At 34.0% G+C, this 24,624-nt stretch overlaps 1 protein-coding gene across 1 annotated transcript in view; it reads right to left on the bottom strand.

Annotated features, from left to right (window-relative positions):
• Positions 1-252: 252 nt before the first annotated feature.
• Positions 253-24,624, bottom strand: part of LIN52 (lin-52 DREAM MuvB core complex component) — a 36,199-nt gene continuing 11,827 nt past the window's right edge. Inside the window, exon 6 of the mRNA XM_026711629.2 lies at positions 253-2,598. Within this exon, the coding sequence (XP_026567414.1) occupies positions 2,543-2,598 (56 nt within the window). The 3' untranslated portion in view covers positions 253-2,542. The remainder of the gene's footprint in view (positions 2,599-24,624) is intronic.

The following is a 24,624-nucleotide window of genomic DNA, read 5'->3' as shown; positions in this document are numbered from 1 at the left end:
TAAAATATATTTAAGGTACCTCAAATGCAAATAAAAACATTAGTAAACAGCTTTTTGAGATGATTATATTTTTCTGTTAAAAGAATGAAGATACTTAACCTGTCTGTAGCAAACCTTACACAAACCAGCAAGGTGCCTCCTATTAATAATCAGATAAAAATAACTCCCATCAAATCCAACAGAAATTCTGAACACATAAATATGCATAATGTCAGTCTAGGATTTATCTAAGAAATCTAGATTTCACAGGAATGTTTTAAAAATGTAACTTTTTATTTACTATCAAAAGCACAAAATTGTAACATACTCATGGGCATTTTTACTAAATATTTAACATATCTATGCATTAAAAATATAAATATCTCTACTTAAAGCATATACCAATAATTTGGTATATGCTCAGAATTACAAATTTCTAGAATAAAAAGAAATGTTTTCAAATGTAAAAGGGGTTAACTAATCAGATCCTGGCAGTAGAGATCTTATCTGTAAGTTGTCCTTAACCAAGGCTCCAAATATATTTTGGACAGATTATAATACAGGAAAAGTCAACCACTTTGTTTTTAATATGAGATTTAAAATCTACCTCTCCCCCATCCTTCAATCATTAGGATATTTCAAAATGCTCAACTTTGAGTTACTATATATTAAAACCCACAAACAAAAAATGTTACATTTTCAGTATTCCTAAACAGAAATATAAATATTAGTTTACCGTTGAAAAGCAAACTTTTTGCCTGAGCAAGTAAGCACATTTTTCCTACTCTTAGTATTTTTTTGCTAGCTGTTCATCATTTATAGTTTTGCCATCATTGGCATGGATTTAATATTTTCACATCTGAAACTCAGGCCTGCAAATATAATGTCCTGACAGAGCGGACTTTGTGACTTGCCATTTGATGTACGGTATGTGATTAAAATGTTCTAATCTAGAACCTCTGTTCTAGAAAAAATGCAGTATATATAATTTAAAATCGAAATATGGCTGATTTGCTGTACATGAGAAATATCTTACTCATGTAATTTACAAACTACCAGAACACAGAAAATGGCCATCATTTACAGTATGTATTAAATTACATACTATTTTCTTGTTTATATTGCATTCTTACATTTCCAAAGTTGCATCACCACTACAGTAAATTGAACAGTATACAGTTGCACGTTGAAAACTTCAAAGATTTGTTGGGATGTCAACTTTTTAAAAAAAATCAAACTTTTGATATACAACCCAATATTAAATTCTTGTTTTTCACACAGAGAAAAAAGGTTTTTATTAAAACATTTGCAGGCCCAAATCCAAAATTGGGTCTTTCTTAATTCTGCTTATTTCACAATGGGGGAGATACTGTAACATCACTTTAATGGGATGTAAAAGTGCTTAACTTTAGCTTGGTAATTCCCCAAATGTAAGTGGCACAACTTTCCCTAATTTGACACTTTCAACTCCAATATTTCCAAGTCACCATACCTCACAAATCTAAGTACCAGGTTCAGGGAAACTCTACTCAGTGCTTTATTGTAGAGAAACCAATGCAAGGAAAAGATTTTGACTTGGTGTCTTGCCAGCCAGCTATTTTAAAAGTATTTCTGGAGAAGGAGACTCAGTGAGATACTATGGCTTTTCAGTATAGAATTTGTTACTTCTATATACTGTACAAAACTTATTTTATGTATACCCGAAAGAGAAATCCAATTTGAAGGTATATTTTCTAGAGCTATGAATATAATACAAAATGGGTAGCCTAAAAAGATATTTGCTTTTGGGAAAATTCTTATATGACAGATAATTTATTTTGCCTTTAGACATATTTTAAGAGATCTGAAGCTGAATTAAAGAGTAAATGATTATGCTGAGCACAGGACACATGTTTTCTTCATATAAGTGTTCTTCCCCCTCTTTTATCTTCTTTAGTTTTTTCTTCACACTTCCACTGCAGTCACATTTAGGTAGCTTAAAACCAACCAAATAGAAATTTGATGGAATGTAACCTCCTATCCCATCCTATATCTAAAATTACACGAACATGCAAGAATGATACAATCCTTATTTTTTTCTGCAGCCTTTGTACCTAAAAAAAATCAATATAAATTGCTAACTTCTACAATTATAAAATTAGGATTATCTATATTAAAGAACACCAGTCAGTTTTCATCTCAAATTATGCATTTGTCCATAAAGTGCTTGTCTTGTAATGATGTGGGATGGACATACATACAGAAGTGCCACGTTGTGTACTGCTCTGGGGCAAGGGTAATATCACAAGATGCATATTGTTATAGTTGTGTGCAACAACCATGAGAAAATGAGTCCTTTTCTTTTCATTAAGGTAAATAGGGCAGGATCAGCTGCAGCCAGGAGGTTAAGAGAACTGATGCTGGCCAATGTTGAAGTAATCCAGAACAGTTACCCTCAAAAGAAAGGTGAAACAATGAATATTTCGGTACGTTTGGTCCTTTCATTTCAGCTTATATGGACAATTGTAGAAGTTCTGAAATAACAAGGTGCTGCTGCTTTTTTTAAAGTGTAGTACACATTCAGTTACTTTTTGGGTTTCTCCAGGATGTTCAAGAATTTTCCTCTAGTCATTTCTCTGGCTGAAATCACAAAGAAAGACAAAACAGTATAGCATCAGAACTGGATAATTTCCAATAATTTCCATTTATAGAATTAATTTAAATGATTAAAAACAGGATAAAAATATTTCACATTAAACAAACATCACACTTTAGCTGTTCCAAAGTCTAGAAATATCAGCCAAACATTGAAAATATCAAAACTCAGCTGTAATGTCCATAAACTGTCTCATTTTATCTTATAACCACTTACTTTATTTTCATAGTAGTTATTCTGAAGAGCTGTTTCGATTTTTCTACTATATTTATCTACGGACAGTACAATCTAGAATGCCATTGCTTCTTCTTAGGGCATCTCCTTCTGCAAGTATAACCTCACAACCCCCCTCCGTCTCCCTCTATTTCAAGATTACTTGTCCCTGTGTACTTATGATCTTAAACATAAATGAGACAGCATTTCTGTTCTCCCATATTAATGATAGCCCCTACATGTTATATCATAATGAGTTTCAAATTTTCTCAAAGTAGTACATCTATGTATGGTGTATTAAAGTAGAGTTTATAGCTTTCATCTACTTTAGCCTCACATTATACTGTCATTTCCAGCAAGGCAAAGTATATATGCTTGTCCATATTATCAATCTCCATTAAAAGCATTACAGAGTTTTACCAGTACCTAGCTATAGTACTTTCCTGTAAAAAATATGATTTGTGAATTCCATGATTTTATTACTTGTACATTAAAAAAATACTCATTTGATTTGAGAGAAAACACTTCTGCTCTTTTTCTTCCTTACCATCTCCACATTCAGATAGTGATTTGATATATATTTTTATTAGGATTACTACTATGCCAAAAGTCTGAAGAATTCAGATTTATGGAGATCTCTGGTGAAAAGGAGCTGGCTAGCCATTGCTAAGGGTGATGGTTAGCTTTTATAGCTACTTAAATGAGTTCCCAGATACAAAACATGAAATAGTTGATTTAGTCACTTAATTTGGATAATTAAGTATAGGATGATGGCATTCATCTCTTGCTTGTGGACTTTTCATGAGCAGCTCATTATTATTATTTGGGGAACATGAGCTTAGACTATGGTCTTACTGTAGCTATATAGGTCTTTCATGTTACCTTCAATGACATCAAAGCATCGCTTTTTAATGATTTCAAGAACTTTATTAATTGGCAAGTAAAACATCCAGGACTGGTTTTATATGTAACTTCTAGTTGGTATATGTTGTATATATGTTATATGTTATATATGGTATATGTTGGCTTGCAAAAGCACCTGAAGGCAGGACAAGAAGCAGGACAAGAAACTAATCAAGGATTGAAGAACTTAGAACTAAGGAGAAATTTCCTGACAGTTAGAACAACAATTAATCAATGGAACAACTTGCCTCCAGAGGTTGTGAATGCTCCAACCCTGGAAATGTTTAAGAAGATGTTGGATAACCATTTGTCTGAAGTGGTGTAAGGTTTCCTGCCTAAGCAGGGGGTTGGACTAGAAGACCTCCAAGGTCCCTTCCAGCTCTGTTATTCTAAGGTAGTTTGTGGATCGGAGATCTTATTTTGAATGTGGCTTGTGAAGCTATCCTATCAGGCTTCAAGCTAGTACTCTCTTCCAAGACGTTTATGGTACTAGGTAGTTATTGCAATCAGGTTGAAGGTCCATAAGAGTTTGTCCATAAAAAATGGAATGGTAGCATTCATTTATTATGATTCAAATTACATGATTTACAATGGAAACAATGCAATTTGTCATACAGGACATATGCATTCTGCAGCAAATTAAATCATCACAGAAGTGGATGGCACCTTCTCTCCCCTCCTTTACTCTTGCTCATTTCTGATTCTTTTGGAAACTAATTCAGGAAGCTTCTTCCAGATTCTAGGTTCCTTAAATTTTCAATGATATTTCTTCAAGTATTCTTTCTCCTTGGTCCCTTCCCAGGTTAACTGATTTCTTTCACATCTCCCAGCTATCTCTTTTCCTCCCTTTTGCATGAAGACCAAGGCTTTTTAAATAAGAGTAGAGGAGCTAGATAATATCTTACTGATTTTGCTTGGTCAAAACTCCCTCCTTTCCAAAGGCTAATATTCTAAAGACACTTAACTTTTTCTCTCTCTCTGTGGGCAAAAGAAAGATCTGTGGGCCAGCACTGGTATATGTGCTTGCATTTTAAGTCATTATGGATTCTCCTACCTTGAGATATAAGTATTGGCAATCGAACTGAATGTGGGGAGAGAAAGATGTGCCACACCTTACTTACTTAAATGAATGGGAAATTACCCTTTCTTTGCAAACCAAATGTCAAAATATGGTTTATTACAGGGTTAGGCAAATAAATTAATATGAAGCTGACATACTGTTAACATATCTTTGTTTTCAAAGACCCAACAGCATTTTCAGAAAATGAAAGAATTTCATTTAAAGAGAGGTTTAGAGAGCTGATGAGTACAAGGATCACGCATGTAATCCTAGATCACAGATTTGCTGCATTATGTCCAATCCAAGCTTGTGTTATATCATCTTGAGTATGCATTCTTGTTAAAATCTAAAGGACGTAAACATCTTGGAGAATCAGATTGATGGCCAAAGACAACAGTATTATAAGTGTGTCTGGTTTGCTATAAAGCTTGATAAGCAAACATTTTGGCTAACATTTTGAAAAAAATTGGAACTTAAAAAGCAAATTCAGTTAGTAAAAAATACTCTGTAATAGGAGATAGGAATTTAATATGTTCATACATAAATTAAGCATCACTATATTTCTCTTCTTTCACGCACACATGTGGATAGGAATCTAAAAAAAATGGCTTTGATCCCATTTCAAAACTCAAATCCAGATGAACTAGAAGAATTTTGCTTGGAGGATTAAGAATTAGGCGCTGTCTTCTAGATGTCTGTGACATATATGATTTTGATTATTCTTGTAGAAGTATAAAAGAATCCATATTTAAGTCTACCTAAAGTTTAAGAGATTCATATTCATTTTGTGGAAACCAACTATCAAAAAATGTTCAGAATTACCAGCAGTAGATTCTGAGTGTATCATTCAGTCGTATCACAGAAAGCATAAAGTTGAAATAACAATGAAAATCTGGTGTCTCTGAATTCTATGCAGATGAGTACTGTACAGTTTTATTTATCATATGATTATAAATAATGTATTGACATACAATAAACGATTGATTTATTAAAATATTACAATCAATTATAAGGCTCAAAATTAGAAGGTCTATGATTAACTTCCATACATTCAAACAAATAGTTAAAAACTTTTTTTTGTACACAACTTACAAGGGGCCACAAAAATTATTTTTTTTAGTATTTTTTAAAAAATAAGTCATCCCATTCCAAATGTAATGCTGGTGGGGGTCTATTTCAAAGAATTGGAACCAAATGCTCATAAGCATGACATGATTGTTTTTATATAGCAAAGCAGTAGAACCTTATTTGATAATTGGTCAAACATGCTGGTCTGATTCCAAGTCTTACAAATATTTAGGACATTATTTTTCAACACTATCAATTTATACTGATATCTTTCTCACATACCCAACCAGTGTCACGACTATCTGTGCATTAGAATAACTCTTCAAAACATGAACAGAATATGACTAAATTTGCTATGATGGGAGAAACTGGCAATTGAAATAATTAGTTTAAAACTGGGCCAAATCTGCTGAGGGTTGCAGAGAAATGTAGAAGATGCTCATGTTCTATAATCATTTTTTTTTTCTTTCTGTAAAGGAAGAACAAGCTAAGTTTAAACACACTCAGGAAATCTGAAAATTAAAAAAAAATCAGTTTAAATTAAATCCCACACCCTGTTTTGCTCAAGTAATGTCAACCTGAAGCATTATCTGCTGATGGAATGGAAGTTTTTCAGAGCACCAGTCCCATATAGGAGATATACGAATGTGTGACAACTACGCGCCCCTGAAGAGGGCTGCACCTTATAAATCAACCTGCAAGCATTGACTAGCTCTGCATCCAACTAAAATTACTGTGAGTTGGGGGCTACTCCAGAACACGTGCCCTCCTGTTCACTTGTCATCGGAGATGTTAACATTTCTGATTAATTCACAGACCTCTCATTTTATTCTTCATTCCTTTATCCTTGCTATCCTGCTCTGCTGCAGCTTAAAGATTCTTACCCGACCTGCTACAATAATCACCACTCGCTCATCCTCCCCCCCACCTGGTGAAATTGTTTAGTGATGCCAACCGCGCTTTTAATTTGCAAGACATCAGACACAGAGGTAATTTATACCAACATCTGTTCATTTCTGACTTCTGAAACAAACTCACACATGCTGCTACAAAATCCCATTAGAAGCAAGACAGCCTTCTGCTATTCCATATTCCTCTTCTCAATACACACGAAGGAGTCAACTAAGCTTTAAATTTTAAAACATATGAAACAAAATCAAGAGAATATCTTTACAGCTATCAAATAACCCTTTCACGTTCATCAAAGCCATCCAAATTGCGTAGAAAAAAAATCTGAATTTTTCTACCTACTTTTGTAGCTGTGTTTATCTCTATTTTGTTGAACAATATCAAAACAGATAATGTTACAGACAAGAAGATATCTATAATTTCCCCTTGCTACCAACAATATCTATACTGATATTGTTGGTGGCAAGAGAAAATTATAGATGCTAAGTGTTCTGTCCCGGTGTCTCAGTCATTCCTTAGTTGCCACTCCCCAGTCTATGAATATAAGAGGGACAACAAATTGTCCCTAGTGGACATGCCTTCTTGTTTCATATTATTCCAGTTCAATGCTCCTTAAACCTTATTAGAAATTTTAATTTAAGACATCCTATAGTCATTTCAATGAAAAAAAAAAAAGCGCAAGAGGATATAGAACCAGCTGCCCACATCCTAGATGCAATTCCTGTCAGGGAAACTTATAGTAATAATTGTCATCACTCACTACCCATGGAGATGAGAGAAGCCACTTAATCGCAATGGTGAATCTCTAAATGAATAGCTAACAAAACTGTACAAGAAACCATAGATATGTTGTTCAAATATGCTTAATCTTAGGGACTTGCCCACCGACAATTGGATCTAGTACTGATTTCACAGTATTAACAGGGAACCATAGAATGTAAGCAGCATAAACATGAATTGCCATGTCAGGACAAAATTTATAGTCTATCCTATGCAGTACATCTATCATTTACAATAGAAGATCAACAATGAATACAACTGCAATAGCTCAGTTACAAATTAATCTCCTCAGTTATATGGAGAAGTGAGAGCACTGAAGATCACAGAAAGCACCAATTTAGGATGTAATCGGCCTAGGTTACAATAAAGCTGAATATCTGAACAAATCCACTTTTTCCTGTGACTACCTACAAGACAGCTATTGGGTTACTATAAATAACAAGAGAATCTTGAACCAGGAATTAAATTTTCTGCCAGAGAGTGCATGGAGTGCAAACCAGGTATTGGACAAAAGAGGCAGAAGCCAAAAATGAAAGCTTAAATTTACCAGTTGCTAGGAAGGAGGAGCAGAGTTTAATATAATCTCCTGTTTGGAACTTCAATCCCTCAATCCTATATTTAGCCTTGTTGTCTTGGTCTCCCTTCCTACCATAGTCCCCAAACTGCCTCCTGCAGTAAATTTTGTGACTGTTGGTGGAAGATATTCAGTAGTACAGATTGATTTCTTGCAAGTGAGAAGATGAGGGATTACCAAAAGCAGCCCTGGTTAACAAGATTGGGTGCAGAATCTCTTGTGAGAGCAGCCCACTCTGCCAGCACTTTGCATCCTTTCACTATGACATATGGGTTTCATTACACAAAGATTTTCCTTATTTCAACACGGAAGAGATTACATTAGAAACTCAGGGCTATCTTTACATCCGTAGTAATTTAAAGGTTAAGTAACATTTTTAATCAAATGTTATGTCAATGACAAAGGTTTGGCTTCTATCCAAAGTAGAAAATGTAGTGGTTGGATGTTTCTTCAATAAGCTATTTAGTGAAAAAAATAACATGGTGGAAGATTGGATTTCCAATGTCACTGTCCCCCCCTCCCCTCAATATTTCATAAACCCTTTTTTTAGATATGGCAACCACGGGCTCCATGTTTCATTAGAATTTGGTAGTCATGGGATTTAGTTAGGTAATGAAAGTAATGCCTTCCATTTATGTAAAAAGCTGTCATCCTAAAGGGTCATTATAGACAGGAGAGATTTTAATACATAAAGGAGGTCCTATGAAAGTGACATTTTGTTTTAGAGAAGGATTGAAGCACACTAATAGTAACTTGCAGATAAGATTCTCAAGTCAACTATTTGTACTTTTAGCTAAACTCCAAAGGAGCCTGAAAGAGAAGATGCAAAACAATACTAAATTGAAAGGACCAATGATGTAGTACAAGGTAGTTTTCTAGGCTTCCAAAGTCATATAAATATACAGTACATATGCCAATCATTCTATACTGGATACATATATTTCTGAAGACATTACTGCAACTGCTTCTGTTAATCCAAAAGCCACAGTTCCACAAAACCTCAGCTGTCACTCTGATTGACCTTCCTTCCCTATACATATATTTACATTTGTTCTTTCTTAATATCATTGTGTTGCTACCCAGTCAGTCATCCAAAATAAGGAGCCTTCCTGTGCACTCTGCTTATATTTGTTGCTATTTACACACTCAAATCACTGTTGAAAACAGCAGCACACCATTCTTCTATTCTTCCAATGTTAGCTTGATACATAAATTATTTTCCTTGGTTTCAATAAAGATTGCTGCCTTTAAAAAAATCTAGGTTGTATTACTATTCAAAACACTTTAAAACATCATTGGAATTCAGGCAGAAAGAATTAAACCACTACTTCTTAAATGTATGTATGTATGTATGTATGTATGTATGTATGTATGTATATGTATATATATATATATATGTACATGTATCTACCTATCTTCTGATTTACAGAGGCATTTGGATTACTGCATTCCTATTAATTAGGATCACCCTAATATAATACAGCAAAAAATCATTAGCTAAGATTAATAAATATACAGAACTTAAGAAAAAGTGCTTTTTCACTTGCACTACCTCTTCCCTCTCCATGTATTTAGAATGAAAAAAAAAAAAACAGGGATTATATATTGTCATACCTCTTGGCCATACATACCTCTTGGTCATACTAAAAACCTAAACATTTTTCTTTCAGAAATTAAGCTTGCTAGTAAACTATAACCAGAAAACATATATTCTTTTTTTTTGTTCAATTCCATTTATTGTTGTTTTTCCTCTATTCAATATTTTTTTAAATAGAAGATTTGTTATTTTTTACTTTAAAAAATAGTTTTTTTTTTTACAATTTCCTTATTAGTATAGCATAGGAGTGTCAAGCTCATGTCATCACGGTGTTGTCACATGACATATCACTATTTCTTTTCCTTCACTAAACTGGGCATGGGCGTAGCCAGCATGTGACGCATCCGGGCCACAGGCTGCAAGTTTGACAGCCCTGGTATAGCAGGACTATAGCTTTTCTGATCACCATAGTCACTAAGATCTTTATGCTGAAATCTTACAACAATTCCCAATTTCAATAAGAAGTGAGAACAACTAGCTAATAAATTTTAAAATGTAATATTCATACTGAAGTTCTAAAAAGGACAGATAGCTAACATTAACTATGGTATTTTATGAATGTCTTAAAAGTATTTAAAAATACATAGTCTGACTATACCAGTACGTAGGGACTGCATATTTTAAAAAATTATTTAACCTGAACTGCACTATAGTATCTACTATTTTTCAGTCTGATTTTGTAGAACTACCAATCTTAGCCCTACCAATACATGTTCCATTCTTGGGATTCTCCGAGCTTAGTTTTTCAATTGCATGTATTTTATTACCCCACCAGGTAACTTTTAAAGTGTAGGGATTCTGTGCTATCATTGTTTAGATTCTACCACTTGGGGAAAAAACAGAATGTTAATTTTTAAAAAATAATTGTCTTCTAAAAGTTATTTCTCATCATGCCCCTTTCACAAAAATATAACAGTAAATCCAAAATGGCAAGCCAAAGCACTGAGTACAGAGTAGAACTGTCAACTATGTATTGCAATGGATTTCATAAAGATAGCTAGTGACTGGCATTTTTAACTAATGCAGTCCTGGTGAAGATTAAATGCCTACTGCTACTAAGATCAAGTTTATTAAGATCATAGGAAGATAGCTATTTTTGTTTTAGCTGGTTTGAATATTGAGATGGATATTCTGAGAGTACCTCCTACTTCAAGAAACAGACCAGCTTGACCTCCTTGACTCTTGATCTCCATGACACTTAGTGTAGGGAAAGAGTTACATCTCTCCTTGAAGCCAATAAAAAACCCTCTTGATTATAATTTAGATAAGAGCCACTGGATTGAATAATAATGACTGAAACTCCCTTGGCTGTTTCACCTTGAGACGTCCATCACTGGGTTAAACATGATGCTAATTGCATTTGGATTGATTAATTTCTCTCACTCCTGTCTATTCGAATAATGCTTAACAAAATAATCACAGTACCCAGAGCCAAATCTTCTCCGTCAAAGGAATGAAGCCATCAGATCCAGCAGAGATGAAAGAAATGAAGATGACCCGTAATTACTGCTACGGTGATATCATTACCATATTATAGAAAATGAGTGTAGTGAAGGGGGAGAAAGGGGCTGTGATTATTTTTTATTTTTTAATGGAAGCTTACATCCCAAGAATGCAGATTGGAGATACTGGAGTGTGTAAATGGAGAGAACTTGTGGAGAGAGGATTTTTTCCCCCATTAACCTGCAAAAAAACAGAGCTCACTACACCTTTTGATAAATGTGCTGTGAGCGTTCTCTTTTGTTTTAGTAGTGTTTTGTACTTGAAGAGAAGATACTAAAGGTGCCTTTTTTCATAGTGGAATCTTATGATAGCCATTAACTAGATGTAGTTACTCTGACGTAGTTGCCATTTTTTAAATGTTACAATGTTTGTAACTGGGCTTGTTCTAAATCTTGCACTATCAAATCCAGTTGATCCTTTGAAAAGTTTCCTGTACAGAACAGTTATTTCCAACACCCAAATCTATAAAGTCAATAAATCCAGTTATTTTATACATTCCCTTCCCCAAAATGCTACTTATTTTTATTTATTGTGATGGCCCCAAATGAGTATCATATTTATCATTTGTATTGGAATTAGAAAGCAGTAATTGTCAGCCCAGCTGTTTCCTGGATACTCTCTTGTTTGAGAAAACGATTATAACTTTGCAACAGTTTGGAACCTTGGACCACTTACGTTCTGTAATTATAGCTTTTATTTTTTTCTCCTCTTCATTCTGTTTATATCTGCCCCAAGGGGCTGAGGACAAAAATAGAAAATCACCTATATGTTGATTCCATAGAAAGCCAAATGTGCTGATGTACAAAAACTGACATGATAAAACGTGTAGTAATAACCACACAAATAGTATTTAAAATCAGAAAGAACCAACCTCCAAATGTATCCAAATCTTGTACTATAAACCCCCAGCAAGTAATATTAACATATTACAGGTAGTCCTCAACTTACAAGAGTGACCATTCAAAGTTACAATGGCACTGAAAAAAGGGACTTATGACCATTTTTAACACCACCTTTGCAGCATCCCCATGGTCATGTGATCAAAATTCAGACACTTGGCCACTGACTCACATTTATGAAGGTTGCAGTGTTCCAAGGTCATGTGATCCCCTTTTGCGACCGTCTGACAAGCAAAGTCAATGGGGAAGCCAAGTTCACTTAACAACCCTGTTACTAATTTAACTGCAGTGATTCAACTTAATAACTTTGTCAAAAATAGTTGTAAAATGGGGTAAAACTCATTTAACAAAAGTTTCACTTAGCAACATAAATTTTGGGCTCAATTGAGGTCGTAAGTCAAGGACTACCTGTTATCAACTCTTAAATAGGAATGGAGTTTGACTCTTACACAAGTACACTATATGATATCCTTATTGTACTTATCAGTAGCCGTTTCATTTCCACGTGATTTCCCTCATAAAAAATTCACCATAAAATACTAAATATTCACATCACATTTACCGATACAATTTTTTTTTTGTTTGGGGCCTACATTCGTCAGTTCAGCATAACTGGTTATCCAAAAGCCATGAGAGTTAATATTCCTGGTGATATCCTAACCTTGTAGCAATTCCTCAGGACAGCTACACCCCATGAAAAAGGTAATGTGGCAAAACTGAGCCCCCTACTAAAATGTTTAAAAAATAATAAAAATAAAGAGAATTGGCATTGCTGCTTAAAATATGTTAGGTGAGAAAGAAGACAACTTGCCATTCAGATAGGTAGCTATTGACAAGAAAGTACAATATGCCAAGTAGAGTAATATTTGATCCAAATATAGAACAACAGATACTGTCTTTCGCTTTTTTCTGTGCATGTAGGCTTCTCATCAATGAATATTATATACCGTATATTTAATATAATAACTGAGAGAAACCCAAATGAACAATAATGTGTCAAAAAAACATGATGAGCAATTATGGAATAGATGCTGTGTTGGCCACTTTTCTTGTAAGAGGTGCCCCTGAATTCAAGTTTAAAAAATAGAAGTGTTCGTGTGTGGTATATATGTAAAAAGCTGCCTTTTGTCAGAAATGGTGTAAGGGTCTCCAGCTTGGGCGGGGGGTTGAACTAGATGACCTACAAAGTCCCTTCCAACTCTGACTATCTGTTATCTGAATACTGAAATAAGTCTTGCGACATCCTAAAAACCAACAGGTATTTGATGATATTGTATAGGCTTTCAAGTTAATGCTTACTTCTCTTCTGATGCACTGCTGTATTTCAAGTCCACAACCGTGGGCCCTAGTGACTTGTGCATGTACAGTGTACTCTTTCCTGGGAGAATCGTGATTTTGTTCACTTTAGATTAAAGAGCTTTAAGACATATTGAAATGATCCATCTTGTAAATGAAAATTATCTGCTTTGGAGACAATCCGTATTATACCAGAAAACATACCCCAAGGAAACATCCATTTTTATGAAGATCATAAGTCTGTTATTTTAATGCAATGCATATTTCTCAAATAAATGTTGCATCAGGGATGCTAATTGGAGACTTACAGAACAAATTTAACCTAGTCTCAAGAACATGATCAGATTTTAATTCATGTCTGATTGTTTTAATGCTATATTTTAAAGAAGAGTTTAAGGAATTTATGAAAGATTACTTGCTTGATTCAATTATCCAATTGTTTAATTAAACAATGCAGAATATAACATCTTTATTATTAAGTCATTCCATAGGAAAATAATTTATGTAATGGTACAGTGAATAAATAAATACTCAGAAAGCAATTGATCTCAGCCTTCAAAAATGCATGCCAGGTCTGAACAACATTATGGAAACTATAAATGTATCGAAGCGCTCTGTACACAATTTCCAATGTTTTCTCTAATCTATCTGTAGGAACATCTAATGTGAATTTCAAGAAAACATTTGGCCAAATGTGATTGGACAGCTCCCTCTAAATCTGAATTGGATATAGAATGTCACAAAAATGGCTGTAGGTTTCCAAACATATTAAAAAAATCCCCATACATTTTGAAAACTTACTTCTACTTTACTGGGAAAATGAAAATTCTCAAGGGTCCAAATACTGTAATCTATTATTACTGGACAATTTATTAGGCTATAAGAGCAAGGACATTTAGGGAGGGATTTAAATCTCCAATTTTTATTCATGTTGCAAATATTTGTCACTGTAAATGTTTATTAGAGAAACAGGAATGCTCACTTTCCCTGCTCAACCCAAAGATAGGCTTCCAATTCAGTGGGATAACAAATAGATCCTCTGTTAAAAAGCTAAATTGACATCTTGGCCTACTACCTAGATATATCCGTCACCCAAAGTCTTTCAGTTGGGATTTATCCCAAATGATGTTTAGTGTAGGTTAATAATTAGTTTTTAGCATAAGAATCCGGTATGGTTGTTTTTGCCCCAAGAGAGGAAAACAGGCTGAGCAATTTTTAGATAATACATTCTGATAAGACAAGGCTCCTGAATCCCTATATGCAATGCAGGCCACCTGCTCTACGAAGTACCACAAGGGATCCCCTTGAAAGATTTAATAACAGCACTCAAAGCTTGAGTTGATTTTACAAACTATATCACAAAGTAAGACCCTGTAGACAAGATCTCATCAAAAGATGTAAACTTAAGCTCACCTCTGCAAACATATATAATTGTACATATAGTGTTGTTACTAGAATTTAGGATAGCTAACATTGAAAGAAGTTATGAATGAGTTATAAATACTACTTGTTGCAAACTGAAAGAGTGATCATTCAGATTAGTTTAATACACAGATACAAAGATACAATTAATAAGAGACTGATTAAAATGCATGCAGAAAACACAGTTGAAGGAAGAAGAAAATACAGGGAAGGGATTGAATGAGTTCTTGTTATAAAACTAAGTTCTGCAAAGTATGGGAGAAGAGAAAGAAGGTTACCTGGAAATGCCACTTTTCTACAAGGCTATCTTACTTGAAGTTGCTTCTTTTAAGTTCTTGATTATAATGGTGCACATCCCCAGAAAAAAAAGGGTATGAAATACAGGTAGAGGAAGATGCTGTTTAGAAAGTAGGACCTCATAGTTAATGCAGAAAACAGTAAGAAGATAGAAGTTAATTCATGGAACGATAACAAGTTGTGATACTTTTCATAATAGATAAAAAGTAGCCTATGAGTTTTCTCTTTAAATGTGACAAATGCAACAAATCACAACCAATTTATTTATTTATTTTATCCCACTTTTATTATTTTTACAAATAACTCAAAGTGGAGAATTTCCTGCTTTGTTTAAATTATATGGCAGAGATTGGTTTTCCTTTTTGAATTTCCTTTATTGAAATTTATTACAGTTCAAATCCAGTTGGCAAAGCTGAATTTATTTCTTTAATTTATATGAAGTTACTTTAGGGATGCAATATTTTAACTAAAAGTGTAAAATAGTTATTAGGAACAGTTTGTAAAGGTAGGAAACCGGTAAATGGGGCTACTTGACAGGAGTGTCACATTACATGATATAAAGATAAAAAGAACTCAAACTATTACCACTGCATGGTTTGCATTCAACATAAGAATGTATATAAAAAAGTATTCTACCTCAACCACTAAAGACAGTATTCTACCATCACAATTCTTGAAAAAAGTAATTATTGATGTATTATGTTCATCTATTCTTAACAGGCAGATACAGTTTCATAATCTCTGCCCTTCTTCAGATACAACCAAAGGAGAATATAAGATTACATTACAGCTTTAAGAAGAAAAGTGGAAATACTGTTTTGAAGCAAAAAATGCTGAGAAAATCAAGCTCACTACTTCAGTTCACTAAAAGTCAAAGATGTTCTGCAAAAAAAAAAAAAGATGCTGAGGAGTTTAACATTATCTTCAGGCAAATATTTGTTAATGTATTTGCCATTAAAGCGACATCCTAAATGAAATTATTGAGCACAGGTTAACTGAATTTATTTATTAAAATTATTTGCCATCTTGTTTCAAAACGATTTTAGGCAGTTTATAGCATAAAAATATGCTACTAACCTTTCTATCATGAGTTTCAGCTATCCACTAGTTCAATCTACTGATAAACAATGGATTATTGCAACACACTCTACATGGGGCTACCCTTGAAGAGTATTCAGAAACAATTGGTCCAGAACGCAGCAGTTTTAGAGCTCCCCTAGGTTGGCACATGTAACACCACTGTTATACAAACTGCACTGGCTACCAATTTCCATCTGGGTCTGATCAAGGTGTCGGTTATTACCTTTAATACCCTTTACGGCATAGGTCCTCTAGGGGATTGTCTTGCCCCAATGGGATTGGCCCGGCCCACTCATGCTGGGAAAAGAGGCATATTTCAGACCTCATCAGCCAAGGAACTGCAGCTGCAGAGTACTGGAGAAGAGTTTTCTGTTGCCTGTCTCAATCAAGGCATCTTTCTTATTCTCTACAATCAGGTTCTTCAAAAAGGACTAAGGGAATAATTATTACCTATCATCTATTATCAGCCTATCAAGTTCCATGTCTTCACAACAGATTAAAATGAAAGAAATGCAGTGTTCAATTATAAAAGCTCTTTTAATTTGTAAAATGCCAAAGCCAAATAAAATACAATTTCAAACAGCAATAATAGATAAGATTTTTTTTCCAATCCAAAACCAAAGGTTATAATCCCATATGAAACTGTTTTCCTGGGAAAGGCTTCACTATATGAATCTACCATCTTTATTGCTCTATGAATCTATTGATCTGAAGATGATCTTAAAATGTAACATGTATATATAGATGACTTGTAGGTGGTCATTCAAATAATTTAGATCTAACATATTCAGACTTGTTTAGAAGTTGACCGCCTTTTGAACTGAAAATACTAACAAGCATTAAAAATGTACAGAATTAGTTTAACATGATCCATTTAGTTCTGTCAGTACTGTGGACTGAACAGCCATATTCTGTACCAGCTTCAATGTTTCAGCATCCTTCAAAGTCAGTGCCATTTAGAATAAAGTTTTTTTCCTGTCAGTTCTTGGACTGGGAATAGAATTTTAGTAGAAAATGACATCACAAGTCAATCCTCCAAATAAAACTGATTTTGTAAAGACTGCTTGGAGAAAATATTATTATTAGATTCTGATAAATAGCATAAAGTGACAGTGAAATTCCTCAATTAATCATCAACAGAATGTTTGTCTTCCTGAGGAATTATAACACATATCAGATTTAATCAACACCTATATTCTTAAACAAAGAGATAGTACTAGACAGGACCCTTTAACCTTCTCTGCTATCATGATCATTTACAGAAAACAACATGATTAAATTAATTCTACTTAAATGCTTCAGGGAGGATTTGTTACAGTACTGAAATCCAGGCACAAATGAAATACTTAAATCCTTTATATCTTTGGAAAAATCTTTTTCATTGACTCAGTGAAGTTCACAAAATGCTGTGCTACTTTTGAGTGTATAAATTGTTTCATATACATAGACACATTCTTCCTATCAATACAAACAGATATACCTGGTACAAGTAACAGGCAGTAAATTGCAAAAAATAACATTTGAACTGGTAGCTTCCTGCTTCATAGCTCAATTTCTTAGTGACAACTAACCTACATTATGCTAATTTGTCTAGAACAACCTAAAATTAGCAGTAATAAGATCCAATTTAAAGCACACAAGTACTGGTAACCATGGCAAGATATCATGTACAACTACATAGAGAGCTCATCAAGATCCATAAAGAAATATTTCAATAGCTTCTTCAGGAAAGAGTTTGAAAATCAACAAAATATTGTTTCCAGTTTTACATCACACCAAGATTAAATATCCTGTGACTAATTAACAATAAAAAGAATCTAGCAGATTCATCAGGAAAATGAACATGCAGCAGTAGCCTGGGTAAAAAAAAAAGTCGATCAGGAACAGGTACATTTTTCCAAAATGAATCAATCAGAAGTCTACCTACATAAAGCACCCATCTAGATAGGGAATCAAACAGAAACCAGCTCTCTTGGATGCCTGTGACAAGGACTAATCAGAGAACAGCTTGCCGGGTACAAATATAACAGTCAGCCAGTCCCTATTTGGTGGCCTGCGAGCTATCACTACACAGGAGCTTATTCTGTCTCTGAAGATGCCAACTGTATCTATTGGCAAAACATCAGGACACCAGAAAACTAGATCACATGAAGGTTTATCACTGGTGTTAATTTTATTTATTATATATAGTAACATTTTTTTGAATAGAAGAGAATATTTATAGTTCAGGGTTGAACTGTGGCGTCCTTGGTGCTCTTTGAGCTTGGGTGGTTTTTTGGCAATTCCTTACCAAATTCAGAAATTACTAAATGTCTAAAATTGTAACCAAATCATCACTGCTAGAAGGGCGTAGGTTTTGCTGTTATTTTTCTATACTAGTGCCTTGCTCTGTCAGTGTTGGTAGGAATGTTCTTGGTGATTCCTTGATTAAGCTGTAGTTCTTTGATTTGAGTACTATTTACTTCTTAATTGCTGGTCTAGTGTTAACCTTGGTGTTAATCTCTGCTCATATGGGTTTTGGCCCTATATTCAGATTGTGTAATGGTTTTCACTGAGACATTCAGGATATTTTCCACAAGTAAAATTACCACAAGCATTCAAATTCCCCAAAGTATCAAGTAAAACCATTTTCAACATGTTCTAGGCATAGACAGTATTTTTACTCTGGTTTTGACAGGGATGTGTGATGGATCTTCAAGAGCAAAGAATCCCTTCCTTTAAACTTCCATTCACATTATCCCAAGTTCATCATTCTCTCCTTTATGATTTAAATAGTTCACTATTTTGCAACTATCACATCTGTTATCTAAATTAAATAGCAGCAAGAACAGTCATTATACTGGTGGATAGGGGCATCTCCTTCTGCAATGTCAGGAACATATGATGGAAGCATAGTTCCATCATACCCTTTCAGGTTACTGTTTTCTTCCTGTCTGGCAAGGAAGTTAAGAAACTGCTAAAGAAGAGCAGGTTGCATAAAATGGGTAACCTGGATATAACATTAGATTGCAATAATTACTGGTCATCATTATTTCCTCCTGGAGCAATTTAGGAGACAAAAGCAAGTGATGTCAGCACTTTAGTAGTCTAATTCAATCTCTAAAAATCCGCCTCCCCCCAAAGAGATCAAGATTCAAGATCCTAGAAGGGGTCTAGGTACACATCTAACTATTTCCACTGAACATTTCTTACATCCTTACAATGATCCTCTGGCTTTAATTTGTCCCGAGAGGTATCTAATACCTCTTAATTGCCTATGCAGGACCATGGAAGAATATATAATATTTTAGTTACTCTCTATGAGGAAACTAAAGAACATAAGAAAACTTCCAGTGTTAAAACAAGCTATAATCCCACTGCTTAAGGAATTTTAAAAAAAGAATTCCAACCTAGCACAGAAAACATCAAAAACAATATAGACAAACAAAAGCAAATCTGAAAGGCGAGCAAACCCCATAAGCCAGGCAGCCATTATTAGCGTGTTGATAGCACACTTGTTAAAAATGTATATTTTAATTTTCTGTATTGCTAAAGGTCCCAATTTGCTCAGGGATCTAGCTAAGCTTCCACTTTCTACCATGACAGAATCTAATCTTTATTTAATGGATTTAGCATCTATCTTCACTAGAGTGGTCTCTAAGGGAAAGAGGAGGGAAGAATGAAGGGGCCTAGAAGAGACGATCAGAGCCCCCCCCTCTTTCTCTTCATCCATCCGGCGCTCATGTTTGTGTTCAAAATTCAATTACCTCCTTATTGATACTTCACAGAGATATTTAAGCTGCAAACATGAAGCCCTGATTTCCCAGGAGGCCATGCCCCTCTCTATTTCACTGCTCTGCTTCCCCCCGGGTGAATTCCTGAGGCGTCCATATTAATAGGTAATCAGTCACAATTCATTTATTAAACAGCTAGCAAGGTTTATCAGCCTGTCCTGATTAGCCGAAAGAAGCCACTGAATTCCTAATTTATTTATGAAAATATAAGTGTCTTTTTGAATTCCATTCAAGAGAAGGGGTTCTTAGGATATGGCATGCTGAATTCTAACAGGAAAACAAGCACAAGTAAGCCTAGGGAAAACTGTGATTGATCCTGAGAAATTTAGTGCCACAGGGATCCACAGCAACAGTCAATGATTTAGGGCTATGGAACTTATTTCCCTTGGATTTGTTAGATTGCTCATCATTAACTGGACATCGGTGCTATTATAAAAATTAGAAGCCTAAAATACTGCACACAGACTAGCTGGCAACTGCAAAAGAAAATGTCTATCTTTAACAATCAAAAAAAGAAATCAAAATAGTAGAAATCTTGGATGAAACGATGACATTAAAAAATGTCATTAAGATTTTTTTTAAAAAAAATTTTTAAATTGCTGGTAGATCTTCTCAGTGGTGGTGCCTCCATTCTAGAATACTCTCCCTACTGAAATTCATAAGTCACACCTAAAATTAAATCTTGTAATGTAGCTGAAGATCTATGTCTTCCTCCAGGTTTTCTATATATGAATACCATTTGTATTTGTAATGTTATTTGTGGACTATTTTCTACACTTGTAAATGATTTTTGCGCTTTTTAATTTTTTACTGTAAATTGCTATGAGATTAATAATTAAGAAGTCGTCTTCAAATATATAAAATAAACCTGAGAGGAAAAAAGTAGGCCAGAACCCAAAGCCTTGACTCTGTCAACGCATATGTTGTACTGATGTCAAATTATTTACCCATGCCAAGGCTCTTACAACATAAATGTTTTTATCACATTAATTGTAGCCATGTCAGGAAAAGAAGTAGCTATCAAAATGATATATAACTCCACCTTCTTTTAAAGCTCACAGAGCAGAAACTTACTAGTATTACATTATGCTTCCATAAATGGGGTTTTACATGACTTCCAACTCTTCCCCCTGGAAATCCCTGAGTTCAATTCACAGTAGAGGGTCTGAACCCTACATAATAACATCCAGCTATCTTTGTCTGATATTTTCCACAAGTAAAATAGTTTGCCAACCCCACCCCACTGTTTATAAAAAGAAAACATGACCATGGCCACATGGGGGAAATTCCAATTTTCCTGTCAGTCCACTATAATTCATATGGTGCTGAAGGAAAAAGCTTCCTGATGCTGGTGGAAAAAGATTCTAGGGTTGTATCAGATATGGAAAAACTAATGCAAAAATGTGTTATGCAAAACACTGGTTTGAATTAGTGCCTACAAATGTAGGGGTTATTGAAATATCTAAAATACACATTTTTCTTCAATAGACAATAATAAATATGCATAATTCAGATGGTTTCATGTGGCAAACTTATTATATAACTACCAAGGAGGAGTATAATTGGAAATAATCCAAAGTATTAGAACTTGCAAGAGTTAAAAGTAAAATCAATTCATTTTACCCATAGATGTGCCTTTTGTGAACACAGCTTGAAACGTATTCAAAATAAAATGCACACTGCTTAAAACAACAAAGTCTAAAGGTACCACATTAAAGTCTTCTTTGTACAAACAGTACGCTGGTTTAACGAAAATTGATTTTAACATTGATTTAGTTAAACCTGAGCAACATACAGAGTAAACATGCTTTTATAAAACTAATTATAAAGATTGCATTTGAATTTATCCTTATTTTTTCCTAAAGGGATTTAACCATTATTATGTACATTTAAAATTATCCTAAATATCCAAATCATCCACACAAACATTTCCAGAACTTTCTAATCAATAACATGAATATGACTGAATATGTGAATATATATATTGTATATCAGCTCATGTCCCAGATAAGATTTAAAGACAATACACTACTGTTAATTGCTAAATAGTTAAAGAAATTAAGCTCCCTCCCATCATCATCCAAAAATGTCTGACCAGATACTTTGTATGAAATAAATGTCTTTTGAGGAAATTAATAACTGGTATTTGAGTGCATCATCAATTCTATGTTTTAATCAACAAAAATGTAATTCTACAAGAAAAATTTCAAGTAAAACTTGAGGATATCAGTAGAAGAAAATGAATATATCTTATCTACAGTGTGGGTCACTAATTAATCCTGAATTAAATTTCTGTATGCATCCATATGAAATTACTTAAGGACAATTTATGTACCTGGCAGCGACCAGTTGTATCCAGCTACTCACTTTCTTTTTCAACCTATGCTATCTTAGTGCTCTAGCTTAACTAGAATTCATAAGTAATGGTAAAACAGAATTATCTTTCTTCAAAAAAAGCCTGAGGTAACCAGGGCTATGCCAAAGAAGAAAAAACAAAAAGATTTCCTGAACTAGGATGTTTCAGAAAACTCCTTCGGCAAAAAAAGATATGTTTAAAATTGCTTGAATTCCGTATTCATCAGTATTCAATGTCAACATTTTTTATGGAACAAAGATATATTAACTATGGTGTGCCTCCAATTTATCCACAGTCAAGAATACCAAACTAACAGGAGGATTCAGTATCACATGGCAAAAATAAACAACATTATTGTTAACTATATTAGATATTGTTCATGAAGTTGTTAACATTAAGTTAACATGTTGGATATTTTTCATTGTCTAAAATTAAGTTATATAATCCCATATCATATCAAAAATAAAACCCCCAAAGTAATATTTGAGGAATTGTTTATTAATAGAAATAACCACAGCAATGACCTTTTAATACCTCTCAGTGATGTAAATAGATGTGTTGTGGACCCTTCATGAGAAAGCACCGTAAGAACTGGCTTTTACACCTGCTGATAGATTCCCTAAGCAAACATACACCATCAATGGAAATGCCATCTTATCTCTTCAATTTCTTAAGACGTTGCTCCAATAATCATGCTGAATGAAATCTGAAATTCTGAATCTGGGACCTGGTTTACGCATAAGCAGCAATATTGTTTTTTTGCCATTGTGCAAACCCAGCTATTTTGCCTTGTAAGCCATAGCTTACCGTGCGGTAAGAATTTATCCAGTTGCAGTTTATTCAATAAGACTTAAACAAATTATGCCTAATATAATGTATGAAGCCATTATTTTCAAAAGAGAAATTTATTTCATCAACAGCCTCCATTCTGATTGGAATACAGAATGTTTACACCAAAGAGTGAATCATCAGTTTAACCTATTATTTTTTTTCTTCTATAGCAGTTATCCTCAGAACAAAATAATTACCTTCTACCATATAATGATGCTACTTAAAGCAAAGTATACTAAGTATTTTGTAAACAGCATAAGGGAACATGAACTCCTTAAAACAACTTCCAACTGCAGCAATGTTAGAGTACATGAAGATGCCACAAACTGAATTTTCAGTAAGGCAAGTGTTGTAGGAGGAGCAAGTTCACATTAAAATTATTTAAATGGCTAATTTAACCTAAGTGACATTTCATACATTTTAAAAATTAAATATGATGAAGGATTGTAGGCTAGTCCTTGAAACTGAAGCGATTCAAATTGCCAGGGTTTGGGAAAGAACTGAAACAGCTAATAGTTACTGCCTAATGAATTGGAAAAGGGTCTTCAATAGAAACATGATGGCAGTAGAGATTATCTGATGGAGTAAGAGGAGGAAGGAAGAAGACCAAGACTGTAGATATCAATGGAAGATAGCAATTTATGTGGTCAAGTGAAAATTAATCCTGAAACAGAAATAAATGAGTGAAAGAAGTAACCAATGGGCTGAGGAAAGGAAGGGATTTCAGGGTAAACCTTACCTTTGAAAAAGAGGAGAGTGCCAAGGAAAGATTTATGATTTGGGCAATAATACATCTACTTTTGCAGGATCCAATTTGGGTCAGTCACATAGTGTTTTAAGTATTCTGAGCTTTGGTCTGGTCCCAGTAACCAACCCAGATTAAATCCTGCAACAATATCCTGGGATATGTACATTTGCTTTCATTTGTGATATTTACTTTTGTTATGTATTCACATTTTATATCAAGTTATCCTTTACCATCAGCAATATGCCTTTCTACAGAGTTTTTGTTTTTATTTTTTAGGGTGTTTTTGTGTATGAAATTCATTAGATTCCTTCATCCATAACAAACATTTTATGCTGATTCCATTTTCCTTCAAAAAATTTAAATGCACGTACAGGCCTAAAAAACTTGATCCTATTTTATTTCATCATCTCTCATTTCTAAAAGCTCACTATTATATTCATAATATGACCATGGCAGTTTAGGCAGTTGATATGAAAAGTCATTCAACTCTACAAAATAAATCTAAATACCACTTTGGGGCAATATATAAAGCCTTTCCCAAATACAATTTGGCTTGAATTTCTATTTTTTTCTTTTAAAAATTAAATCTTAAATGATCCACAATGCATCCCTAATGCTTAGCTAATGAATAAGCTGAGTGGATCATAACCTCCCCACTCCAAATCAGCTGAATTATGCTGCTATTTAAAGGTACACTACAT

This window comes from Pseudonaja textilis, chromosome 1 (genome assembly GCF_049901715.1).
Source record: "Pseudonaja textilis isolate UNSWEBS1 chromosome 1, rPseTex1.2, whole genome shotgun sequence".
Classification (NCBI taxonomy): domain Eukaryota; kingdom Metazoa; phylum Chordata; class Lepidosauria; order Squamata; family Elapidae; genus Pseudonaja; species Pseudonaja textilis.
This window is presented reverse-complemented; position numbering and strand designations above follow the sequence as displayed.